Source organism: Teleopsis dalmanni, chromosome 2, assembly GCF_002237135.1.
Source record: "Teleopsis dalmanni isolate 2A chromosome 2, ASM223713v2, whole genome shotgun sequence".
NCBI classification, from domain to species: Eukaryota; Metazoa; Arthropoda; class Insecta; order Diptera; family Diopsidae; genus Teleopsis; species Teleopsis dalmanni.
In genome coordinates this window covers 94,705,588-94,728,753 of record NC_051847.1, presented here as the reverse complement: position 1 = coordinate 94,728,753, position 23,166 = coordinate 94,705,588, and the positions used below count along the sequence as shown (strand labels likewise).

Sequence of the window (23,166 nt, the reverse complement as noted above, 5' to 3'; positions counted from 1 at the left end):
GAAATTTATGACCAATAAATGCATGGTTAGTTGAGTGATAGTTCATAGGAAGTTGTAAACAAAGTATAATGAAAACCATAAGTAGAAAGGAAACGGGGTCCAACCTGGAACGAAGATTGGTAGCTAAGCAGAAGATTACACAGCTAAGTAGTGAAAATTTAAACGGAACTAATAACTATGTTCTTACAGTACTTATCACCCGTTTATAGTATTAAATTGTTGTTAAAATAATTATGTCACAAAACAAATCCAATGAACATAATTAGTTGCTTTTATATTAAAATTTTGTTGAAGTTATATTAATTAATAAATATTCACTTATTTGTTTCAGTGTATTAAACCTGACACACACACACGCAAACGTGTATATCTTTTAGGTAACCAAGTATTGACGCATATACATTAATAACTGAACACTCTTTGTGAAAATTCTTATTATTCACTGACCGTTTGCCTCGAGCAGAAATATTTTCTACACCATTCCAAACATAAACAATCCAAAGCTTTGCCAGAGTTTTATATAACAGGTTAGGTTGGAGTGGCGCCCTTGATTACCAAGAAAGCCCACTTCAGCACAAATAATGGCCCGGTGTGGTATGAAAAAAAAAAAAAAAAAAAAAAAGAAAACCTTTTACTCACAATAACGAGACTCAGTATTTTCTTTTTGAACTATAAAACTATAAACATTTTTAACAAACTACTCGCCTACAATAACCAAGTCTAGGTCATTATTTTCGCTGGAATTTCGAAAGAACGTTGTCTTTGAGCTATAAAAACTACAACAACTCTAATACGAATAGTGTAGAATCATCATATTTTCTTTTAGAAAGCAAGAAATGTAATCCTATAAATCAGATTATATGATCTATATCTCAACAACACAACACTTTTTTAAGTTGAAACATTTAATTTGGCTTCCGACTGAAATAAAAAAAAAAAATAAATTTTGCTAAAAATTAAACTGAAGAAATTTAAAAAAATTTTATGTAAGGTTAAAAAAAATTTGGCACTACGAAATCCACTCATTTTTTCCATTGTTTTATTAATATTTCCATATAAAAATAAACAGAAATATTAAATACTTGTATTTTCAAATAAGAATTGAGACATGAAATTCGAATGATGGCACATCGAATTGAACTAATAGCTGAACATTGAAGAAAGGGAACACTCAAATATTAACGTATATGGAAGAAACCAATAAGATTGTATAGCTACAAAGAAAATAATATTCTGTCGTTTGCTTTCTATAACATATTTTAATTGTCAGAAATGTACTCCATATCAATCACTTTATTTCAGGCACTAATAACCTATTATGTTCAAGTTTCATCAAACACGCAATTTTACTGATAGCATATACTAATATCAGATAACGGACAGATACAGGATTAAGATATTGAAGGAATTGAAAAAGTGAACCGAAATCGGTTTCCATGCTGAACCAACCATATTCGTATCATAACACTACCACTAGATATCAAGAAAGACCCTCTAATTTAAAGCGATATTGGAATAAATAAGGATAAACACCAGAAGACACACCGTTAACAAAACATATCATTCATCGAAATCAGTTTGCATGCTACTGTACACATACTATATATACCAACAGCAGATAAAAAAAACCGCCAAATGCATAGACAAAATTATGTCACAAAAACAGTTGAGATGACATAAAAATTAAAAAACATTTCAAGAATTATATATAATACATATATGACCCGGATATGATATGCACATAAACAATATTCTATTCAGAACCTATTCTTACTCCTTAACACAAGTGAAATGAATGATTAACTTGCAAAAATAGTGACAGAAAAGCACATATAGAAAATATTTTTATAATAAATATAAAAAAAAATATTGCAAATGTATTGAATACAATAAATAATAATGCGCGATAGTAGATTTTGCTTTCTCTCTTTCCATCAGTTATCAACAATTATAACTAAACTCATCATCTGCGCATGAGGAACTATTGCTTACTAGTACGTTATTTACTTCTGTTGTCGCCAACACTTCAGCCTGCTGTTGCTGGTGTTGATATTGTTGTTGTATTTGCAATTGTTGCATAGCTTGTTGTTGCAATTGCTGCTGAAAGTAATTTGAGTTTATGGAACTCCCAACACAATGCTCCAACTGTTGTTGCGTGGGTTGGTGGTCTGCATTATCATCATCAATATCATCAACTTTATCTAAATCAACAACTTCTTCAGATTCAATACTACTGCGCCGACGCCCTATATTTTTAACAGATTTTGTTGAAGTTGGTGATGTATTATTAGCCACTGGTATTCCTATTCCTATTCCTGTTCCTGTTATTTTTCCTAAAGGTTTTATGTTTAACTTAGCGGCATTAGCTACCGCTGCACTTACGGCATCGTGTAATTGCAATTGTTGTTGTAAAATACTAGTGGTAGCTGTGTGGTGGGCTTGCATTAGTCGGTGTTGGGACGGGGACCGACGAAATAGTGAACGCATCGCTATTTCTGGATGCTTTTTGCGCACATGTTGCCGCAAATGATCAGCTCGTTTTGTCCTATGACCACAAACGGAACATACCATACTTTTTCCTTTGCCACACTCTTGGCGCAAATGACGACGCAAGGTACCATGCCGTCGATATGTTCGAAAGCATTGAGGACATGTATATTGCTCTTCGCCAAGCATACAATTATCGAAACTAAGTTGCTGATGTAGATGGTGACGATGATGATGATTCATTGTGGAAGTGGTCGTGCTGGTATGATTGGAGTTTGTGTAATCAATTGTTGTGCTTGGAGTAGTGACTAAATTGGTTATGGCCATATTGCTGTTGGTAGCTGTAATTGCAGAGGTGTTTGGGCAAGAGGACATTGTGTTGTCGTTTGCAATGAAAATATTGGAAGAGATTGGTAGATAGCCTGAAATTTGTTTTTGGTATATTTTAATTTGTTTGATTTTTTACTTTAGATCTTAAAAGGACTTAATTTTGTTTTGTATACGGAATTAAACATTTTATTTTTCATTTAATCACATAAAAGAAAACAAAGGAAATGTATTCTAATTTTTTTTTCTTATGTAAAAATTAGCAAAAGAAAATGTAGTGTATGTGTAAAGTATATATTTTTTTTTAATTTTTTAGATATGTTTGTAGTTTAGTGATGAGTGCTTGCTTGCTTGCGTTTTTGAGGACATGCCAAATTATTTGCAAATAAAGTTCATTCAAATATGCATTAAAATATTTTTGGTTATTCTTTGTTACTCTGATTTTGTTAGATTTTTGATATTTAAAGATATTTTTTAATAGTTAAAATTTATTATTATTATTTTTGATATTTCATAAATAATTACGTCTTGTTAATAATTTGTAAATTTTGTTGTAAAATAAAAAAACAAACAAATCTTAAACAGGCAAAAACAAATGCAAATATAAAATAAATTTAATTATTTTCTTGTCTTCTGCAAACATCGGTATGATTTGGTATATTCGGGACTTATATTCGAGCTTAATAAATTAGCACAAAAATTTCAATATGCAAACAAATTTTTAATTTTTGTTCATTTTGCGGTAACATGTGCGCAAAGAATCTCGACATCTTTCTCCCAAAAACAAAAAAAAAAATTATTCAAAATTCCGTGTTACTGTAGTTTGTAGTTATATTCATTCTTAAGATATCACTAACTCATATGATGGCCCTAAACTATTTAACCATAAAATATATATATATTGTTCTTCAAATTTGTACAATACTTTTGTTCATTTAAAATAATTAATAAATAATAATGTTCTAAATATTATGAAGACGACTACATAAAACATAAATTCCGCTGACCTTACATACGAACATAATATACTTCAAATCGTAATGATAATTATAGTTGCCAACTCTTTCAGCAAGTAAATATAAAAATTACGGAATATAAAAGAACACAGATACAACGAGACACTTATATGCAATACAACATATCGCTGGGAAATTGACATTATTTGACATACAACAAACTCCAGGTTTAATAAATACCCGATATAACATTACAAACAAATCAGTAAATTTCTCTCTAAATAACAAATATTGCATATGAAATGCATTCGAAATAATAAAAGGCGTTTCTTAATACCGAGAGGCCACTGTACACAATTTTAGACGTTGTCGAACAAGAGTTAAATTCTAAATCTAAACAATAAAAAAAATCTAATGCTCAAACACCAATATAACTAGTAAAAAAAAAAAAAAAATTTCATAGCTACTACTGTGTTGTTCTATTATTATTTCTAGAGATTTTAGTATGCAAATGCGAGATATATAAATATTTACTTTTAAATGTGAAAATTCCGATATGATTTTGATTAAAGCCTTAATACCGTGCCAAACGAAAAGTTGTGGTAAGTTATATGTCAACAAATTTTGATATACAAAACAACATCGTTGCTGTTGCAAATTTGTTTTATTTTTGTACACAGTTTTTGTATTTCCATTGTTGTTCTCTGTTCTCTTATGTTCAACTAAAAACATTTCAGTTAAAAGAAAATGAAGAATAATAAGAAACGAATAAACGCAGCAAATCAATACTTATATTGGTTAAAGAATAAATTTCCTACAGAAAACTTCTATATAAAATTATCGTATTTTTGATTTCGTATCACTGAATATTACTTCTATTTGGTATTACTAAATATTAATTACATTTATTTCTTTATTTATCTTTATTTAAGTTTTGTTGAAGAGAGAAGCAATGCTGGGTGACATTGCAACATAATCCGATACAAACTATTAATTAAATGGGCTACACTTTTATTATTAATGCGGATATTTAAATTAAAACCAAAGTTAGGTTTTGCAAAACATCCATTAGAACGTTAACTTCATTATATAAAATACTAATGCAATATAAATTAATAAAATAAATGTTCTTATATGCACATTATTATTTATATGTACACATATATAAATCATTATTCAAGTATCATACTTGTGGAAATATTTATTGTATATTTTATGTCTATACATATTATTATATATATTTTATTATACATATTTTATTATATTGTATATATATTATTTTATTATACCTATATTGTATTATTATATTGTATATATATTATTTTATTATACCTATATTGTATTATTGTATTGTATATATATTATTTTATTATACCTATATTGTATTATTATATTGTATATATATTATTTTATTATACCTATATTGTATTATTATTTATAATATAATAATTTATTATACCTATATTGTATTATTATTTGTATATATAATATTTATTATACTATATTGTATATATATTGTGTATATATTATTTAATATACCTATATTGTATATTATATTGTAAATATATTATTATATTATATTAATTCATATATATTATCTTATATATATGTATATATATATAAACATACATTATATAAAATATACATTATTTTATATTTATTATAATTATTTATTTATTTGTAAGTTAACATTAAAATTAATTTTAAAGTTAGCTAAGAATATAAGAAACTAGACTACTGGGTCCTTCGTCCTGAACATATATTATATATACATACAATAATTATTATTTTACATACCAACACTAATATATTATTGCTATTAATTATAGCTTATTGTATTAAAAATATTACTAAACACGTGATATATATAATACATCCCATTGTGCTAAGTTTGTCAAATTTTTTTTATTTGACGAAAATGTTTAAATGAAGAAAATATTAAACGAACAATAAATATTCTTATTCATTATTTCTATATTAAATGAAATACGGTGGTGTCCGGTTCCATTCTTTCTATTACTGAATAAATCAAGCTTTCGTTTACTTATTTAATAATTATAACTATGTATATTTTATTATTAAAATATGTATATATTTGCACACACAAAAGTTTAAACAAAGAAATACAATATTATTTTTCTATCGTTATTTAAAAAAAAAAAAAAAAAAAAATTAAATGTATTTTGTATTTTTGTATATGTATTTTTGATTCTATCAATAGAATTTTTAAGCTTCTTCCTCCTGTAAAATCGAGATTTTAATAGAAGGAATATTATTTTCTTCGGTTCATTATATAGAAGCATTGCATTAACTGTTTCAGAAATTTAGTTGTTATTTTAAAAACAAATATTCGTTTTTTTCCTGCAGTATTCGTCAAGTTTTGAAATACATAATTCTTTATATGGAATATAATTAGTCGTCCTTTAAACTGGACATTCCTTTAATTGGTAATAGTTATAGTTGAGTGTCTGTACTATTTTCAAAATTCGTATGGCTTTGTAAAGCTAATGGAAAATGGATAGTTTAGTGTAGTTGTAAATATTCTTGAAAACATAAGAAGTGTATTATTATATATTGTACTTATAGATTTATTTTTTATATTAACGTATTATTATGTTCGTAATAAACAATTTATAAAAATGATTATATTTCGTTTGCAAATAAAAAATTAAAATTTTGAAGGAGCGTTTTTCTTCATTCTTGGAAGACTGATATACAATTTCATTGGTTTGGAAAAAGGGACATCAACTAACACCAAAATGGATTGCAGTTTCACATATTCCAATTTGGCACGTGACAATAGGGATATTCACTCTCTATTGCAAACTCTTTGCAAGTTGCACGAAATGCACAGATTTTACGAGAATGCACACAGTTCCGTGCAATTGCTTGCAATCTTCGTATACTAAAACCTATGTATATTTACTTGCAACAAAGCAAAAATGGCAGAAAACAGTTAATTTGACATTTGTTGCTTCTCATTTTTTAAAATTTTTCTGATTATTTTCAGATAAAAATGGAATACAGAGCACTAGCAACTAAAAGGAATAGGTTGCATCCGCACAAGAAGTGTAGGGAGCGGAAAGTGCTCCAAATAATAGAATTTCTGCAGGAGGAAGCAGAATAAAACCTTCACTCAGAATATTAAAAGCACTATTTTCAATTAAAATATTTATACATTTTTGTATTTCACTTATTCGTGGTATTGTTATACTTTTATTTTTCTTTGCTCAATGATCCATTTTGATGATGCAATTCTGCAACAGATGTGTTCTCGAGTCTTGCAGTTTTTGTATAGCATTCTTACATTTCATGCTCCTTGCAAGAGAGTGTGAATACCCCTCCCTAATATTTTTATTCGAGTTATGGGGAAATTCGAATTACAGAAGTTCAAATTATGGAAGCAGAATTATATGTAATTTGTTCTATAAAACCCTGTTGCACTCTTTTTAGTCCGAGTTATAGAAAATTCGAATTATAGAAGATAAAGTTATGGAAGTTTGACTGTATATATATTTATTTCTTTATATATATTTATATACATATAAATAATATTTATTTACATATATATATTTATTAATATTATATGTATTTATTTATATATATATATATATTTATTTATATATATATTTATATATATTTATATATTTATTTATATTTATATATTTATTTAAATTTATATATATTTATTTATATTTTTATATTATATAATATTACACATTATTTTTTTTATATCTACATGTATTTATGTATCTATATATTTATATTAATATATTTACATTAATATATTTATATATTTATATTTACATTAATATATTTATATTTATACATGTTCATAATATGCACTGATGCGGATTCGCGAACCAGTAATCGATTAAGTATATAATGCAGACTATTTGTCCGTATTATGAGAGAATCCGAAATGCAAGATATTTAGACTATCGGAGATCTGCCTTAAAAGTTATATAAATTATATTTGTGCATATAATCATTTGTTGAAGTTACTTTCTGGATATTATTATATATATAGATATATGTGATAATTTATATTATATAATTTGTTATAATTATAAGTATTTCAAATATACCAGTCAACCAACATATGTTAAATTTGCTTATAAATGCATCACTAAAAACATATAGCATAAATATGCTAGAATTTGAATTTTCAAATCGCCTATTTTTTAATCGTGCGAATTTTCACTAGAAAAATTGATATCAAACAATAAAAGCAGAATTTTCACTAAAAAAATTGATATCAAACAATAAAAGCGGACTCAAAAAAAAAACTATATTATTTTAAATTATGTGATATCCAGAAATAAAGGTTATATTTTACAAAATCTGCAAGTTCTTATAGAATCGTTATATTAGGAAAGTACTGTGTCAAGATCAGCTGTCAAACTCGATTTTATATAGTTTGCTTACTTGACCTATGAAACTTGCTCACAACTGATAGCATAATTCCATGACGATATTTGGTATCGAATAAGGACTACATTTGGTATCGAATAAGGACTACATTTGGTATCGAATAATGGACTACGTGTATTGATTTGGTACTTTTGAAGTTTCTCTACATATTATAATTGTTTTAAATTATTTTTTTCTTGAAAAAATTAGTTAAAATTGTTAAAAGTTAGATATTATTCAGTCTTCTGTACTCAATTAAAAAACAAAAAAAAAAAAGTCGAATATTTAAAAATATAGTATGTAAAACAAACAATTTTACATTCGAATATTAATTCTATATTTATATGTAATCAGACTTTATAATCAGATATGTAATATATATATACATAAACAACGAAAAATTAATGGAGTTCTAGTCTTTATAATAAACCAATTATTAATATTGTTTGTTAGGAGGTTTAAGGAAAAAGTTGGCATTTTCAATAACAATACCAGATAAATAATCTGCTAAAAAGTTTTTCGTATAAATTGTTACATGAAAATATTAGAGATTTAAAACAAATTTAAGTTATATGTAAAAGGTACGTTCATAAATAAATCTCTCCTCGTCTCTCGAAAAACGATGTTCTCTCTATATATATAATACATTGATGTCTAAAGAATTTATATTCTAAAAATAAGGAAAAGCTACAATAAAATTATAAAGAAATCTTTTCTAAAAGCCTTTTTACTAAATGACAATATACATGTGGTGTAATATTCTATGTATTTTCAGAGTGTAAAAATCTAGACATATTTTTCCATAATTGTAAATAATATATAGCGCCTTGAAATCTGTTTTTTTTTTGTTTAAAACAATATTTCTAGGAAAAAGTAAAACGTAGCAAAAACATATTAAGGCATAAGTTGTTGAGTTTTGTTAAGAATAGCGTTTTGGTCCTGCCAGGGTAAGATCATATGTATTCTTAATTAAAACTACTAATCAGATAATGGATTTTTTTCCAAGAGAGAAATAATAATTGTAACTTTGAGAATGAAATCAATTATTAATTTAGTTTCAACAATTTTAGATGAAAGTAACAACAATTTCGTTAAGTATTTGCTGGTAGGTTTAGATTTCAATTAATTTACACATTAATTCAAAATATTTTAATTTCTTTCAACTCTTATTTTTCCGTTTAATATCAGATAACAATAACGATTCATATAAGTTTTAAGAAAACTATAAAACTGAATGTTTTACTTTTTATTTATTTTATCTACTTTTTGTCTATAGATTTAAAAATTTGTATGTTTGTTTCATATATATATATATGACATCTATATATAACAGTCAATTTCAAAAATTTATATTAGCTTGGATATAAATGAAGATATCTAAAACTATTATCTGAACGAAAAGTACATATTTAAATTGGGTCAGGGTCTTCCTATAACTAAGTACAAATATTCCTCACATATTTAATACTCCAGCTCCAGTTAATTTATTTTCAATTTAAAAAAAAAAAAAAAAACTAATCTTATATCAAAAATAAATGGTAGTAAACTGGTTAATCAAAAATTTAACACAAAATGTTGAGTTTTTCAACATTTATACAGTTAGAATTGTGCAGTAGTAGCCTAGTCATGAGGCAAAACTCCCTCCGCTTACTTTTTAGCGACATTTTCAAAATTATAGACAGATATGCAATGAAAGTTGTATTGTCTAGTTTCTTGTACGTATATTGGATATATGCTTTATATAAACCGGTCACAGGTATAAACGAATATTTTTAGATTCAAAAAACCAAAAAAAAAATCTTTATATAAAATTTTTAAATGGAATACAATTCATTTTTGTAGAAATGCTTGAACAAGTAAATAACGGCCTTGAACTTTTCTTATAATTACTAAATGTTTTTTAAAAGGCAAACGTTATTAGTTAGATTCATCACAGGCGGAATTATGTTTAAATAATTTAATCGTCACAGCTTATAAAAAAAAATAAATCATACAAAAATAATTATTAAATAAATGGACATTTGATTAAATTTAATCATGTCAACCAAGTTTGGTTGTGACACGGACTAATTTCCTGAGAAGGTTACTACACAATTTATGAAAATTCTATAATTGAAAATATCAATCAAGGTAGTATTTAACTACCTTAACAGATAACAGCATTGAGAGTGATTTACAAAAACAAAAAACCGCAGAAATTTCAAAATAAAATTGCATAGCTAAATAAATTATGTTCGAAGAACACAACAAATATGAGCGGCTGAAGCGGAATCTGATAAAGCCTAAAGCCCCGCACAGCACGCAACGCGGTGAGCTCTTAGTTAGGCATTGAAAGGCATTAAAAAGCGAACTCATTATTTTATGAACATAGATCTTCAAACATAAAACTTTAAACTTAGATCTTCAAACATAAATCTACATAGACTGGTTTTAAAAATTCGATTTTCAAGACCGGATGTGCTATTACATGAAGAGAAAAGGAAGATCTATCGCTACTAAAACCAACTAACCAATAAAAATTAGAAAAACGCACTATTGCTAGAGTATTAGCGAAAAAAAGATTATAAAAGAAAAAAAAATTAATTCTGCTGAAACTGTTGTTGCAAACTCTTTGAGTAAAGAATCCAATATGATAAAAATAGTAACAATAGAGCAAGTAGAAGCTCACATATTAGAACCACTTTGTTTTTCGGCTATTTCAAATTTCCGAAATATTCTAATAATTAGGTGTTCTAATTTCTAATAGTTATAATTTGTGATAATACCCTATTATAAAAATCCGTTCTTCTTTTTTACTCACATAAACTTAGATAAGTATTTGAAATTAACCAATATATTAACTTATGTGTAATCCTATGTATTTAAAGTAATTAAATTAGTTTTAATTAAAATTATTTAAATTTAATAAAAATTAATCTAATTTACCTTTGATTTCTTTATAGCTTTATTTTTATTTTATTTTTTTTTGTTTTGCAATATAAAACCATACATCCCACAGTAACGTTGGAATTTCCACCTTTTGACATAAGGTTTTTTTTTAATTTAAAAAAAAAAATTAATACATATTTAAAATAAGTTACTTACAATTTAAAAACATACCTCTGTCATTCCACAACTACCACCCAAAGTGGCCATAGTTTTTAGTCATTAGTGCAATAATATTAATTTGAATGCATTGCGCGTTGTGGCCGACTAAAAAGCCATTTAAATCACAGATAGTTCCCCTAAACGTAGTAGTATATGAATATTATCTTCCCACTAAAGTTTGATTTTCATTTAACAACACCGACTAATTGTAAGATGGTCGTTCATGTTATAATCATCATCATTAAAGTATGCTAATACTGCAGCATACACAGCATTTTTATATGTGAAACCATAACTTACTTTTGTGAAAGAGGACCTTTATTTAAGCTTACCCGTGTGGTTAATTTTGATTTATTATATATGTATATATAAATTGATCAATAACCTGAAAACTAATTTCATAGCAAAATATGTATGATATGCTATAATTTAGTTATTAACAATATATTAATGAGTTGTGTATTAGGAGGAATGTGTTTTAAAAGGATAAGGAAATTTTGGGTAGTATATTAAAAGGACACAAAAAAAAAAAAAAATTGAAAAGAATTCATTAAAATTAAATTTAAAAGAATTCAAAATCAAAAATTATTTTATTCGCACTTCATTCAACCGATACTGTCGAATAAAGTATACTTACCTGTATTTGTTGAAACACTTACCATATAATTAAATAGTAAGTATTATAATTATTGCTGCTAATTAATCCAGTTATTGCATCCTCTTCTGCTTATGGTAGTAAACATTCTTCGTACCTCACTGTTACCCTTTGAAAGCAACAGTTACTTATTTACTACCACATCAATAACAGGATTTGATCACGGCTAACAGGATACAATTCAGCAAGCACCAACCAAGAAGCAAAATTATTTCTAGACATTTTTCTTCTTCTTTTTATTCTTTTTTTTTTTTTTTCTTCTTCTTTTTTCACTTTCACATTAATTACAAAATACTACAACATCTTATGAATATGTAGTTTAAAAATTGTATTACTTTTAACCGAAAAACCGGAGAACCGAAAATCCGTATTATTATCATCGAATATATATCGAATATATAATTAATATAAAAAAAATCTAAACCGAAACGCAAACGATTTCTTATAAATTGACAGCAGAGCTCAATGTTTAGCACAAAAAGCTACTGTAATAATACCTAACCGGTGTATAATCATAGAAATAAAAACTTGTTTACAAATTTTTGAATGTATAAAATAAGTTCTTAGTCCCGTCAACCAAATAAAAGCCAAATAGTATTTAAAATAAATGAAAAATTTTAAAATTATACTAAAACAAATCTTATAAAATTAAAAATTGCTGAAAAATATAATGCATGCGTATTTTTTAACAAACAAATTTTACAAAATTATATGCTAAAATCAAAATGTACTAAATGTACAATATATAAGAAAAAAAAAAGTACATAATTATTTCAAAATCATAGTTTTATAATGTACATAAAAAAAATACAATATATACAACAAACAAAAATATGCCTACAGAAATTAATTAACGATTTGATTTACTGCATTATTCACGCTTTTACTAACAAATTAAAGGTGGTGGTGTGTGTGTGTTTATTGTTTTTCTCTAAATGAGTATTATTACATATTACTATCTAAAACAAAAACTTTTTGACTAATGTAATAATATATTTTATATCAATATATATCAATATAATATATTTTAGGCATATTATACATATTTTCTTTAATAATATTTTATGGAACAATTTCAACACACAACACTTTAAGCTTTAAAAATTTTACACATAGCAAATGTCTTGAGACTCTCTAATAAATCTATGGAGCAACAAGAATGGGAACAATACTGTTCTGTTGCTTTAACAATTTAATTGTGAAAAAAAAACCCTATTTTGTTTAATAACAACAGATTTAAAAAATATATATGAAAAATGCCTAACTATATATAATAAACTATAATTTTCAAAATATTTAGAATTTAATTATTTTTAATATGAATTGATGTCTCTAATATCGTAGACCGATTTTGTTTGTTTTTAATTTTTAATTTTTAGTTTTTTTTTTTTTTGTGTAAATGAAAAGTAAAAAAATATAGGCAAGTAAATATATATATACAAACGAAATTTATGATTTTAGATATTATGATGAGAATCAGCAGTAAAATACAAAAATTCAATAATGTGAATGGCATGTGTAATATATATGTGTGTGTATGTGATGAACAATTTAATATATCTAATTTATTTATTTATTTATTGTCTAGTAGGAAGCAGTGTTAAGAAAAACCAAATCAGCACAAAAATTAGATTCGCTTTAATTTATATAGTAGAGTTAATAAATTATTATAGAAGAAATCAATATGTTAAATAATATATAACAAAATGCTACACAAACACCAAATTAGAAAATAATCAATGTACATACATAAATATGTTGTTAAAATATTGTAACAAAAATAGTAATAAATAAATATTACTTTCAACTTGCACAAATAATATTAAAAGTTAAATACATTATTTTTATTCTTATTATTTCAAAGAAGAAAAGACAAGTAAGTTTTTTTTATTTTAAACACAACAAAAAATATTTTACAAAAATCTACATAATAATATTAACACAAAAACAACTAATTTTGAAAATAATTTTAGATTTTATAAATAAAAGCACAGCTTGTCTTTTCTTGTTTAAATATATGTTTGCTTGTTTTTTTTCTTGTAGTTTAAATAAATTCTCTTCTTTAATAACATAAGATACTAATTATGTAAAGCTTTTTGAGCACGACATATAAACTTCTTTCAGATATTCTATTTAGCAATATATTGTAAATATTAAGGCGATTTTTTAAACTATTAAATTTTTATAATGCGTTAAATGAAAAATATTTACTTCTTTAGTAAATTTTTTATATAAGTTTCTGGCTAACTTAACTATGTTAATCTTCAAGTATATTAATTCTAACGTTGTTCAAAATTACAGATCTTATTAAAAAAAAGTCCTGATATCTGTAACTAACTATATATTTTATTTGTCGTGCTCGGAGCCTTTGTTCTTCTTCTTTGAATGTTTCGTATTTAGAACTTACCTTGTGGGTCCCGTTGCTGTGCATCTTGTGTTGTCAGTAACAATTCATCCTGAGATCTATCATGTTGCCAGGGTGCGTAGCCTAAAAGATGAAACGCATGTTTAAAAATTTTGAAATGAGCATATATCCTTAGAAATAAGTATTAAATAAAATTTCAAGTCATTAAACTACAATTTACTTGTGGCATTTTATATTATACACAAGGCTTAAATAATTTAAATTACATTTTATTTATTTACATTTTTGAAAAATCATTGATTAATTGTTCAAGTGTATAACTTTTTAAATTATTTGTTAAAATTATATTTTATGTTCACTAATATTTCGATTACATTCTATGGTCTTCTCTTCAGAATACTGATAGATTATAATATAATCAAGGTACTGTACTGATAGACTACAGTCGAAAATTAGTGAAAACAAAATATATTTTTTTTATTATTTAAAAATTGTGCATTATTTAAACAATTAACAAATTAAGCTCGTCATTAAAACAATAAATTCAATTTTGTTGTAATGTAAAATATAACGAAAGAGACTTGTTTTAAATAGAAAAGTTGAAACAATAAATTACAACTACAACAAATTTTATATTTAATTTTAAGACTTTTTCTAGAATGTTTGGGTAATTTTTTATAGTGACTTAAAAATTTTACTATATAAAATGCAATTATTTACCTTGACTAGATCCTTCTCCTCCTTGACTTGTACCAGCATTATGATCTAAATCATCCATACCCATTTCTTCATCATCCAATGTCAAATCCTCAACAGTTTCATCATTACCATCATCATCATATTCGCTCTTAGGTTCAATAACTAAATCACTTGTATCCTTTCCAGTGGCAACACTCGGAGTCATTTTTTGCTTATGATTTTGTTTATCGCCTTTAAGATTTTCAATTTCCTGTTCATCAACACCAACTATATTGCTGGTTTGTACATTTTCGGTTTTCATGGCATCGCTTGTTCCTTTAACGCTTTCAGTCTTTTTGGTAACGCTAGTGGTCATCGGTTGCTGAGTTGAACCTTGACCTGAGGTTGCTCCTGTAGCACCTACACTCGTTCCTGTCGATAATGCTGTTGATGATGTCGGAATTTGTGCGGCAGCTGCTGTTATAGCGCCAGCACCAGCTAAGTTTGCAGGCTGCTGAAGTAATGCGGATTGATTAGATTGCATTTGAGAGGAGTTTGAGTTGTCATGAATATCTGCAAATGAAATAAATAAATATTAGTTAACATTCATATTAACATTATTTAGTCATTTAAGTAAAATTGATATTTTTATATAATATACATACCAGTCATGGCATTTTCAATGCTCCTGCGCCGAACTTTTCGTCGACGTCTTGATGGACTAGAAGAACCTTCACGTGATGCAGACAAATCTTGTGAATCCATACCTGATTGTCCAACACGTGCACGTTTGGTTTGTTCTAATGTATAACCAGAACTTAATTTGCTTGAACCACCACCGACACTACCAGGTATGTTTAAACCCCGATGATGTTCAGGCTTCGGTGCACCAGTGCGATTATCGGATAAACCTTTAATTTGCAATGACTCAGCAGCTTTTAATAAAGCCGCTAATTGATCTTGCGAAATATTTACTTCGCCACGATACATATAGTCCATCATTGCGGTCAACTCCTGATACTTAACATCTTTCAAAATTAGAATAGGATGTTTATCATATTGTTGTTGAAGTAAGGTCTAAAAAAAATTCATAATGATTAATTAAATATATACATAGATGTTATTTGTTTATTATATATTTAATACTTACTGCAAAATATGGACTACATGCTGATAAAACAACTTTGTGTGCTTTAAGAAATTTTCCTTCAGCAGCGATTGTACAATCCACAAGTGTCTGACTTGTCAAAAGATTGTCAAAGACACTGATCAGAGTGCTCTGATGGTTGTTCCATCGCAAACAAAACTGCTGATCGTCATCCATTTTGGACGAATGATAACGTCAACCTTTCTCTTATACAAGACGTTATAACACGTCTTCAATGTTTTAGCGGGAGTCCAAGCTTAATGTTGTTTCTTTCTTGTTACTGCTTGTATCAAAATTCAGTGGGTGCTCTTCTAAGCAAAATAAGGATAGTGTAGAATGGGAAATGACAAGTTCTTTGTTTAGTTAAAGTGATACATCAGTTGAGTTTCTTAATTTATTATTTGGTATTATCAAGTAACAATGTTGCCTAAAATGAGAAAAAAAAATTAAACAATTAATAACTATCAAATATAGTAGAATAAAAATATATATAGTTATAAATATAAACGTTTTATGCAGAGTTCAATTATTGATTCATTATTAAAATAGTAGATAATTTTTTGAAAATATTTTTAAACCAAGATTTTTTTGCATTTAAAATAAATTATCTGCAATTTGTATGACTTCTACGCTCAGGTAAGGGTAAGGTCAGCTCAATATGCTATTTATGAACAAAAAAAAAAATAACTTCATCTACACAAAGAAATAATATTTTATATATTATTTATATTTTTAGCGAATTAATAGTAAGTAAAATAAATTGTCATTTTGATTAAACAAAAGCAAAAATGATCGCATATAATTCAACCACATTATTTTAACTCAATAAACAATCACAAATAACTAAATAGAAAAAGTACACTTTTCAATATAAACAATTAAGATGAAGAAATACCACTTTTCATATTTAGGACATATACCACAAAAAAAAAAAAAATTTTAATTAAAACAAAATTTTTCTACATTTATCATACCTAAGCCGGAATCTAATGTTTAAAGTACCGCGCGCGCACCACTATCAACAAATTATAACCTCTCACTCGCAGATGATCTAAAACACTGAAGACAGCATTTATAACCCACACACAAGTAACAAAACCAAAATATTACAAACAGTCAAAAGAGAGAAAAAGAAAGATATACTGACTGACAGGCAGGCAGGCAGCACCAGCAACGATATTAGGGTCGCTCGAAACACAACACAGAACAGGGGAAAACGAATATAAAAAGGAAAACAAGAAAACAGTGCAAAATCTATACAGAGAAAAATTCGAGTATAGAGAAAAAAAAAATTTAAAGTAACCTAAAATACAACGACACTATCATAACAACAATATAGTGGGATAGGAACATGTGAATACAACAAAAAAGCTTAAGTGAACAAATTTAAAGCAGCAGAAGAATAATAATATGAAAAGCATTAAAATTCTACTTTTACCAAATTGTAACCCCTTTTTCATGTTAAACATTTAAAATATATTAGACATTAATATGGAGAAAATTGAATGTTAACATGTAGACAAAATTTTGTTTTATAGTTTCGTGTAGAATTTAAAATATATTTCAGCAAATTTTCACAAATGCTCAACTTATGCAGCAGCATTCTTTCTCCTCTTTATTTGTTAAATATTCTGTTTTATGTCAACAAACAATATTTTAGCATTTGTTTATTTTGAAATGGGGATCATCATCGCCATCTTTAGAGTAGAGTTAGGGAAGTTTTTGCACCAAACATTGACATTAGGTAGACTGACGCATGCGTTAAAGCAAGGAAAACAAAAATTAAATAAAATGGTTGTTGAGTTGAGCACAACCATTTATTTCATAGTATACACATTTTTATTTCCTCACACTTCGTTATACATACAGTAATCTCCCCCTTTTCATAAATTAAGGGTAAGTAGCAAAGCAATGTAAGCTCTGACTTAGCAACAAAAAGGATCATTTTGCGATATATGCGCATGTTTGGTAACAAAAAAAATAAAATATATATGTATATATAAATGTAAAAAGGGATCCTTTCGTTTATTTTGAAAAAGTACAGTACCAACAAAATTTTCTAAAAACGAAAATTTTTTGCAAATTTTCTGAGACTCAATTTAATACTTTAAAGTTTTAGTGTAGCTTATTTTTCGCTCAATAATTAGTTTAATATTTTCACATACATTTTAAATGAAATAGTAATTAACGATTATATTTTTTAATATAGTATATTTAATATTACATTTCTTACTAATAAACATTTTTTATATTAAAGTACTAACCAAATATCAGTAAGAATATATAATTAAGAAAATACAGAAATTTTGTAAATAAAAATTTAGGATTAATTATTCAAATAATTAGAGATTACAGACTTTCTTGTAGCTTTGATTTTTAAAATAAATTTATTTACACATAAATACTTATTCAACAAATTATTATTAAGTAATTGTACTTATTAATGTGTCGAAAAAAAATGTAGAAACTGGTACGTGACAAAATAAAACCCTCTCAATAATAATGGCGGACGGATCTTCCTTTATTTGTTCTTAAGATTTTCAAAACTTGTTTTTCGAGGAAAATATTTTTTTTCAGTAATTACCTACTACTCACACCGTTCAAGGGAAGAGTGGTGAACAACAACAAGTAAAAACAGGTTTTTAATTTTGCAAAGAAAAATCAACTAACATGGGTTTTTGTAGAGAAACTCCAAAAATATACATGTTACAAAAATATTTAAGAATTCCCCTCCTACTGTTTTGCATACGTAGGAGGGAGCAGCAGCAGCAGAGGGGGAGTAAATAAAAAAAAGTACCCAAAAATATTTTTAATAAAATCTTAAAACGATATATGCTAGCCAGAGCATTGCTGTGCTGCTGCTGCTGCATACTCTATAAATGATGAAAGAACTTCACAACAATTCAGTCAGATTTGTTTTTGTGCTTATATAAAAGTGAAAACAACCGTAATACATATATAAACATATTTTAACGGGCATAAAAATGTTTGTACAACGTATCCAATCGACACTAACACACAGAGGCTGGCTAACTTGTACATGTGGCTGACTGCCTGTCGTGCTCATAAAATTGTGAATATTACGACGCAAAATTTACAATGAAATTTAAAGTTACTTTTCTAAAACTTAATTTATCAAAGTCTTCAGTCTTTAGTCTTTATCTTTATTATGATAGAAGGGGTGAGAAGTAATATGTAAAGCAATTGATATATCAACGAAATAAATTTTTTTTCTTTTTATTAACTAATTTTTTAATTGCTAATTGAAAAAAGAAAACCCTTAAAGGTGAGGTTATCTCAATAAATTTATATTTTAACGACCTTGTAGTAACAAACTACATTATTCTTAGTAAATGTTTGTCGCTGACCAGATACACGTTTCTTCATTGAATAACACCAATAGCAAGAGAATTTTTCATATAATGAATTAATGAAATAATTTAAAAGGGATTCACCTTGACATTTAGTTTTACGGAATTTACTGAATAAGTCATCATACAGAAGTGCATATAAATTGTTATCAGTCCATTCTTAATTCCAAATGCACTATACTGAACCACCTGTTTCAAAACAATTTAAGGTGACCCGCCCCTCTAACAAGAAGATTGTTAAATAAGCAGAATTATTATTTATACCTAAAAATATTAAACTTAGCAGCATTTATAGATATATCTATTATATGAACAAAATGAATTTTTGTTACTAACTTCATATAGTGCAAAAATCTGACATTGTAATATATAATACAATGTAAAGCAGCAAAACGATGTCGATTTATTAACATTGTTTTTGCATTGGGGAAAAGCAAATAAGATATAATTTTTAAAAATAATAAAAATATAAAACTATAAAATAAAAGATTATTAGAAAATTCCAATAATTAGTTCTAAAACGATTTTAAAAAACTGTTTAAAATTGTGTAAATAATAAACACATTATTAAGACAATGTTTTTATTTAATTTGTATGTTTTGTATTTTTTTTCATAGTACTGAAAAATTTTTATTGTGATCAGAATAAAAAAAACACACTAAACAAAAACTAATGTTATACAAAATAGATAATAAAAAAAATAATTACTAAAGCTTTTACGCACGTGTGCAAATGTAAACAAAAGAAACTTTTAATAGAAGTTAGGATGTTAATGATTGGGTTTAATTAAACTAAAAACTTTTTTTAAGTGTAATATGCTCTTTAAACATTCTGCACATATTTAAGTATTTTGAGAAACGTGACAACATTGCATTTATGATGAAATTCATCAAATTATGTTTGTGTATGTTTATGAGAGAACAAATAGTAGAATGAATAAAAATTAAGCAAGAAAATATATTTTCTACAGTATAAGATAAATGCATACATACAAACACACATATATATGATACATATGCATACAGAGAAAAATCACGGAAAAGTAAATAAAGTTTCGGAAAGTAAATTTATAGAAGACAAAAAAAAAATCTTAAATTATGTTTAAATGCCCTGCAATGTTTGAATGTATTTGTTACACAAGCAAAATACACTTACAACACTTAGCACATCGCAAATTGAGAGGGAAACACATACCAAAAAACCATATGCTCAAAATCGCATATAAAGTTTCGTACAAAAACATCAAGAAACCGAAACTGGAGAAGAAAGTATGTCGCAGAGCAATAAAAATAAAACAACAAAAAAAAAAGACCATAATAATAGTGCCAGCAAAGATCTTTGGTATTTCAGAAATTTTTTTTTTTATCTAACCACAAAGTTATACATCAACCCCTAAAACTTTTCCACTTACGAATAATAAAGTATCTCATTAAATGGCGAATATAAAAATATGCAAAAACATATATATACGTCGCAAATATTTAAGTTTATACTAAGAGAAACCGTTTAAATCTATACAATTTAATACATTGAAAACATAATTACACTAATAATATATGTACTAATTTGGACTTGATGTCACTCATATTTGGAAAATGTTTTTCCTCTTTTTCCCCAAGTCGAAAACTGTACGTATTTTACATACACATACGCACACTAAAACATCACGAAAATATGAAGAAAAAACGACTTCGGACGAAAGTTAGACTTCGTTTATATTCGTCACCAACGTCGTTGTTCCACCGCCGTCTTATTGATCGTTGAAAAAAGAAAACTGTTCAAATTTCACACTTTTTCAAAATTAATAAAAATAAAAAAACAAAAAAGTAAAAAAAAAATACTTTGCAGGAAAAATCAAAATGGCCGCAACACTTTATGTCGAAAAATATTCAATTTAAATCATTTTTAAAGAAAATTAACATTATTTCTGTTAAGAATTTTATAAATTTAATCAAAAATTTATTTTCTATTATGGAAAGTTAGGCAGAAACTGACGCTAATAAAACATGCCCAAAAGTACTTATGTAACACAACTATTGATTGAAATTTATTTCACTAATACGAATTAATCATTTTAAATAAGGGAAATCCACTATTAAAGTTAAATTAATTATTAAAATTTTCCATTAAAAGTAAAATTTTTGTTCATTCTTAGCTAAATATGCTTTATGTTAAAAAAACGTATACACACCACTTTTCGGAAAATTACTCCATTTTGAATTGATCCCCAGTAAATGTATTCAGAGTGTTTTTTTTTTATTTTTTGCTTTTAATCAATTTCCAAAGATATTAACGTACACGAAACTTAAACATTAAACCAATATCACATTTTAAAGCAAAGCAATCATTATGTTTAATTATACAATTTATCAACTTTGAATTAAAAAAAAAAAAAATTTTTTTTTTGCACAAAAACCCAACAACACGGAGCAATAACTCCCTACGCTATCGATGATGTTGCACGACGTTGCTTAACTGAAGAAAACTTTCGACGAATAGAGCTTCTACTTCTATTTGGAAGCGATTTCATTTCGTGTTCGAAAATATGTCCGAATTTATTGGAGTGTATGTATATGTTTAGCATTGCATTGAAGTTTGAGCAATATAGATATGGGTTAAACATATGAGAGAAAAGGAAAGAATATACACATATAAAAGGACAGATTGAGAGCATGAGAAAATACATAAAAAAGTAACAAAACGAGAGAAAAATTATGTAGGTATAATTAAATTTACCGTTGCTGCTTTTTTGTTTTGTTTGAGATTGTGTGTGTTTCTCTGCTTTGTATAATTTCAAGGTAAACTATGCAGTAGCAGCGTCGGCACGAATTTTACCGTTTACTGCAAAGATGTGCAATTTAGAAGTTTCAAGTAGGGCTGGCTGCCTGCAATCAGGTTATTGCATGATTTTATTACGAATATGAGTATTTTGAAGTAACAGAAATTAAATTTGCTGAGCATATGAAAAGTAAAGATTTTCATTTTAACACAATTTAATTTGATTAGAAAATACTAACGAAACATTTATTTATAACTGAACTAATACAAAAACAAACCCTGAGTTAAATTTTTTTTATCGCTTTAAAGGTTTCCACAATTCCAAGAAAACTTATCAATGATTTATAACAAATACTTTGCAAATTTAGACTCAATAAATTGTTAGTTTATTGTTATTGAATATGTTAGAATTTATAGTTTTACCATTTACGCGTTCAATATATTTTTATCACAAAAAAAAAAAATTAAAAGAAAATTTTACAAACACTCAACTCTAACTACCTACCTACGTATTCAAGGAAATTCTATAGTTGGTACGTATTTCTGCGAATGCATGGAATATCCAAAACAAAAACCAAACACGCTTGCCAATCAAAACCAGATTTTTTGTGTTTCAGTAAAAGCAGATATCAAATCACAAATTTTAACATTTTTGTCTCACTTTTTGTTTATGCACAAAATTCTTAAGATTTTTTTATTTTTCTGTTTAATTAACTTGATTTTTTATAAATTTCACAAAACTTTGTGGATATTTTCTTATATCTACTATTTAAATAATAAGTTGCACTTGTTTATATTTAATTCAATAACAAATATTACTACTATACATACATTTAAAAAAAAAACTAACAAACAATTATTTACTTGCTGTCCGTGTGACCGACACGTTTTCCTGAGAGTTT

At 26.4% G+C, this 23,166-nt stretch overlaps 1 protein-coding gene across 7 annotated transcripts in view; it reads right to left on the bottom strand.

The window, feature by feature from the left end:
- Nucleotides 1-1,901: 1,901 nt before the first annotated feature.
- LOC119685895 (longitudinals lacking protein, isoforms A/B/D/L-like) overlaps nt 1,902-23,166 on the bottom strand; it is a 96,885-nt gene continuing 75,620 nt past the window's right edge. For 2 of the 7 annotated variants that reach the window (XM_038100297.1, XM_038100302.1), the window contains exons 2-6: nt 16,119-16,542; nt 15,634-16,045; nt 15,011-15,541; nt 14,333-14,413; nt 1,902-2,909 (exon numbers count right to left, since the gene is read on the bottom strand). In XM_038100297.1, coding sequence (XP_037956225.1) covers nt 1,942-2,909; nt 14,333-14,413; nt 15,011-15,541; nt 15,634-16,045; nt 16,119-16,292 — 2,166 coding nt within the window. In that variant the 5' untranslated portion in view covers nt 16,293-16,542 and the 3' untranslated portion in view covers nt 1,902-1,941. Of the gene's footprint in view, nt 2,910-14,332; nt 14,414-15,010; nt 15,542-15,633; nt 16,046-16,118; nt 16,543-21,677; nt 21,959-22,769; nt 22,951-23,095 lie in introns of those variants that run through there. The other 5 variants (XM_038100299.1, XM_038100300.1, XM_038100301.1 and 2 more) reach the window with 5 other exon arrangements.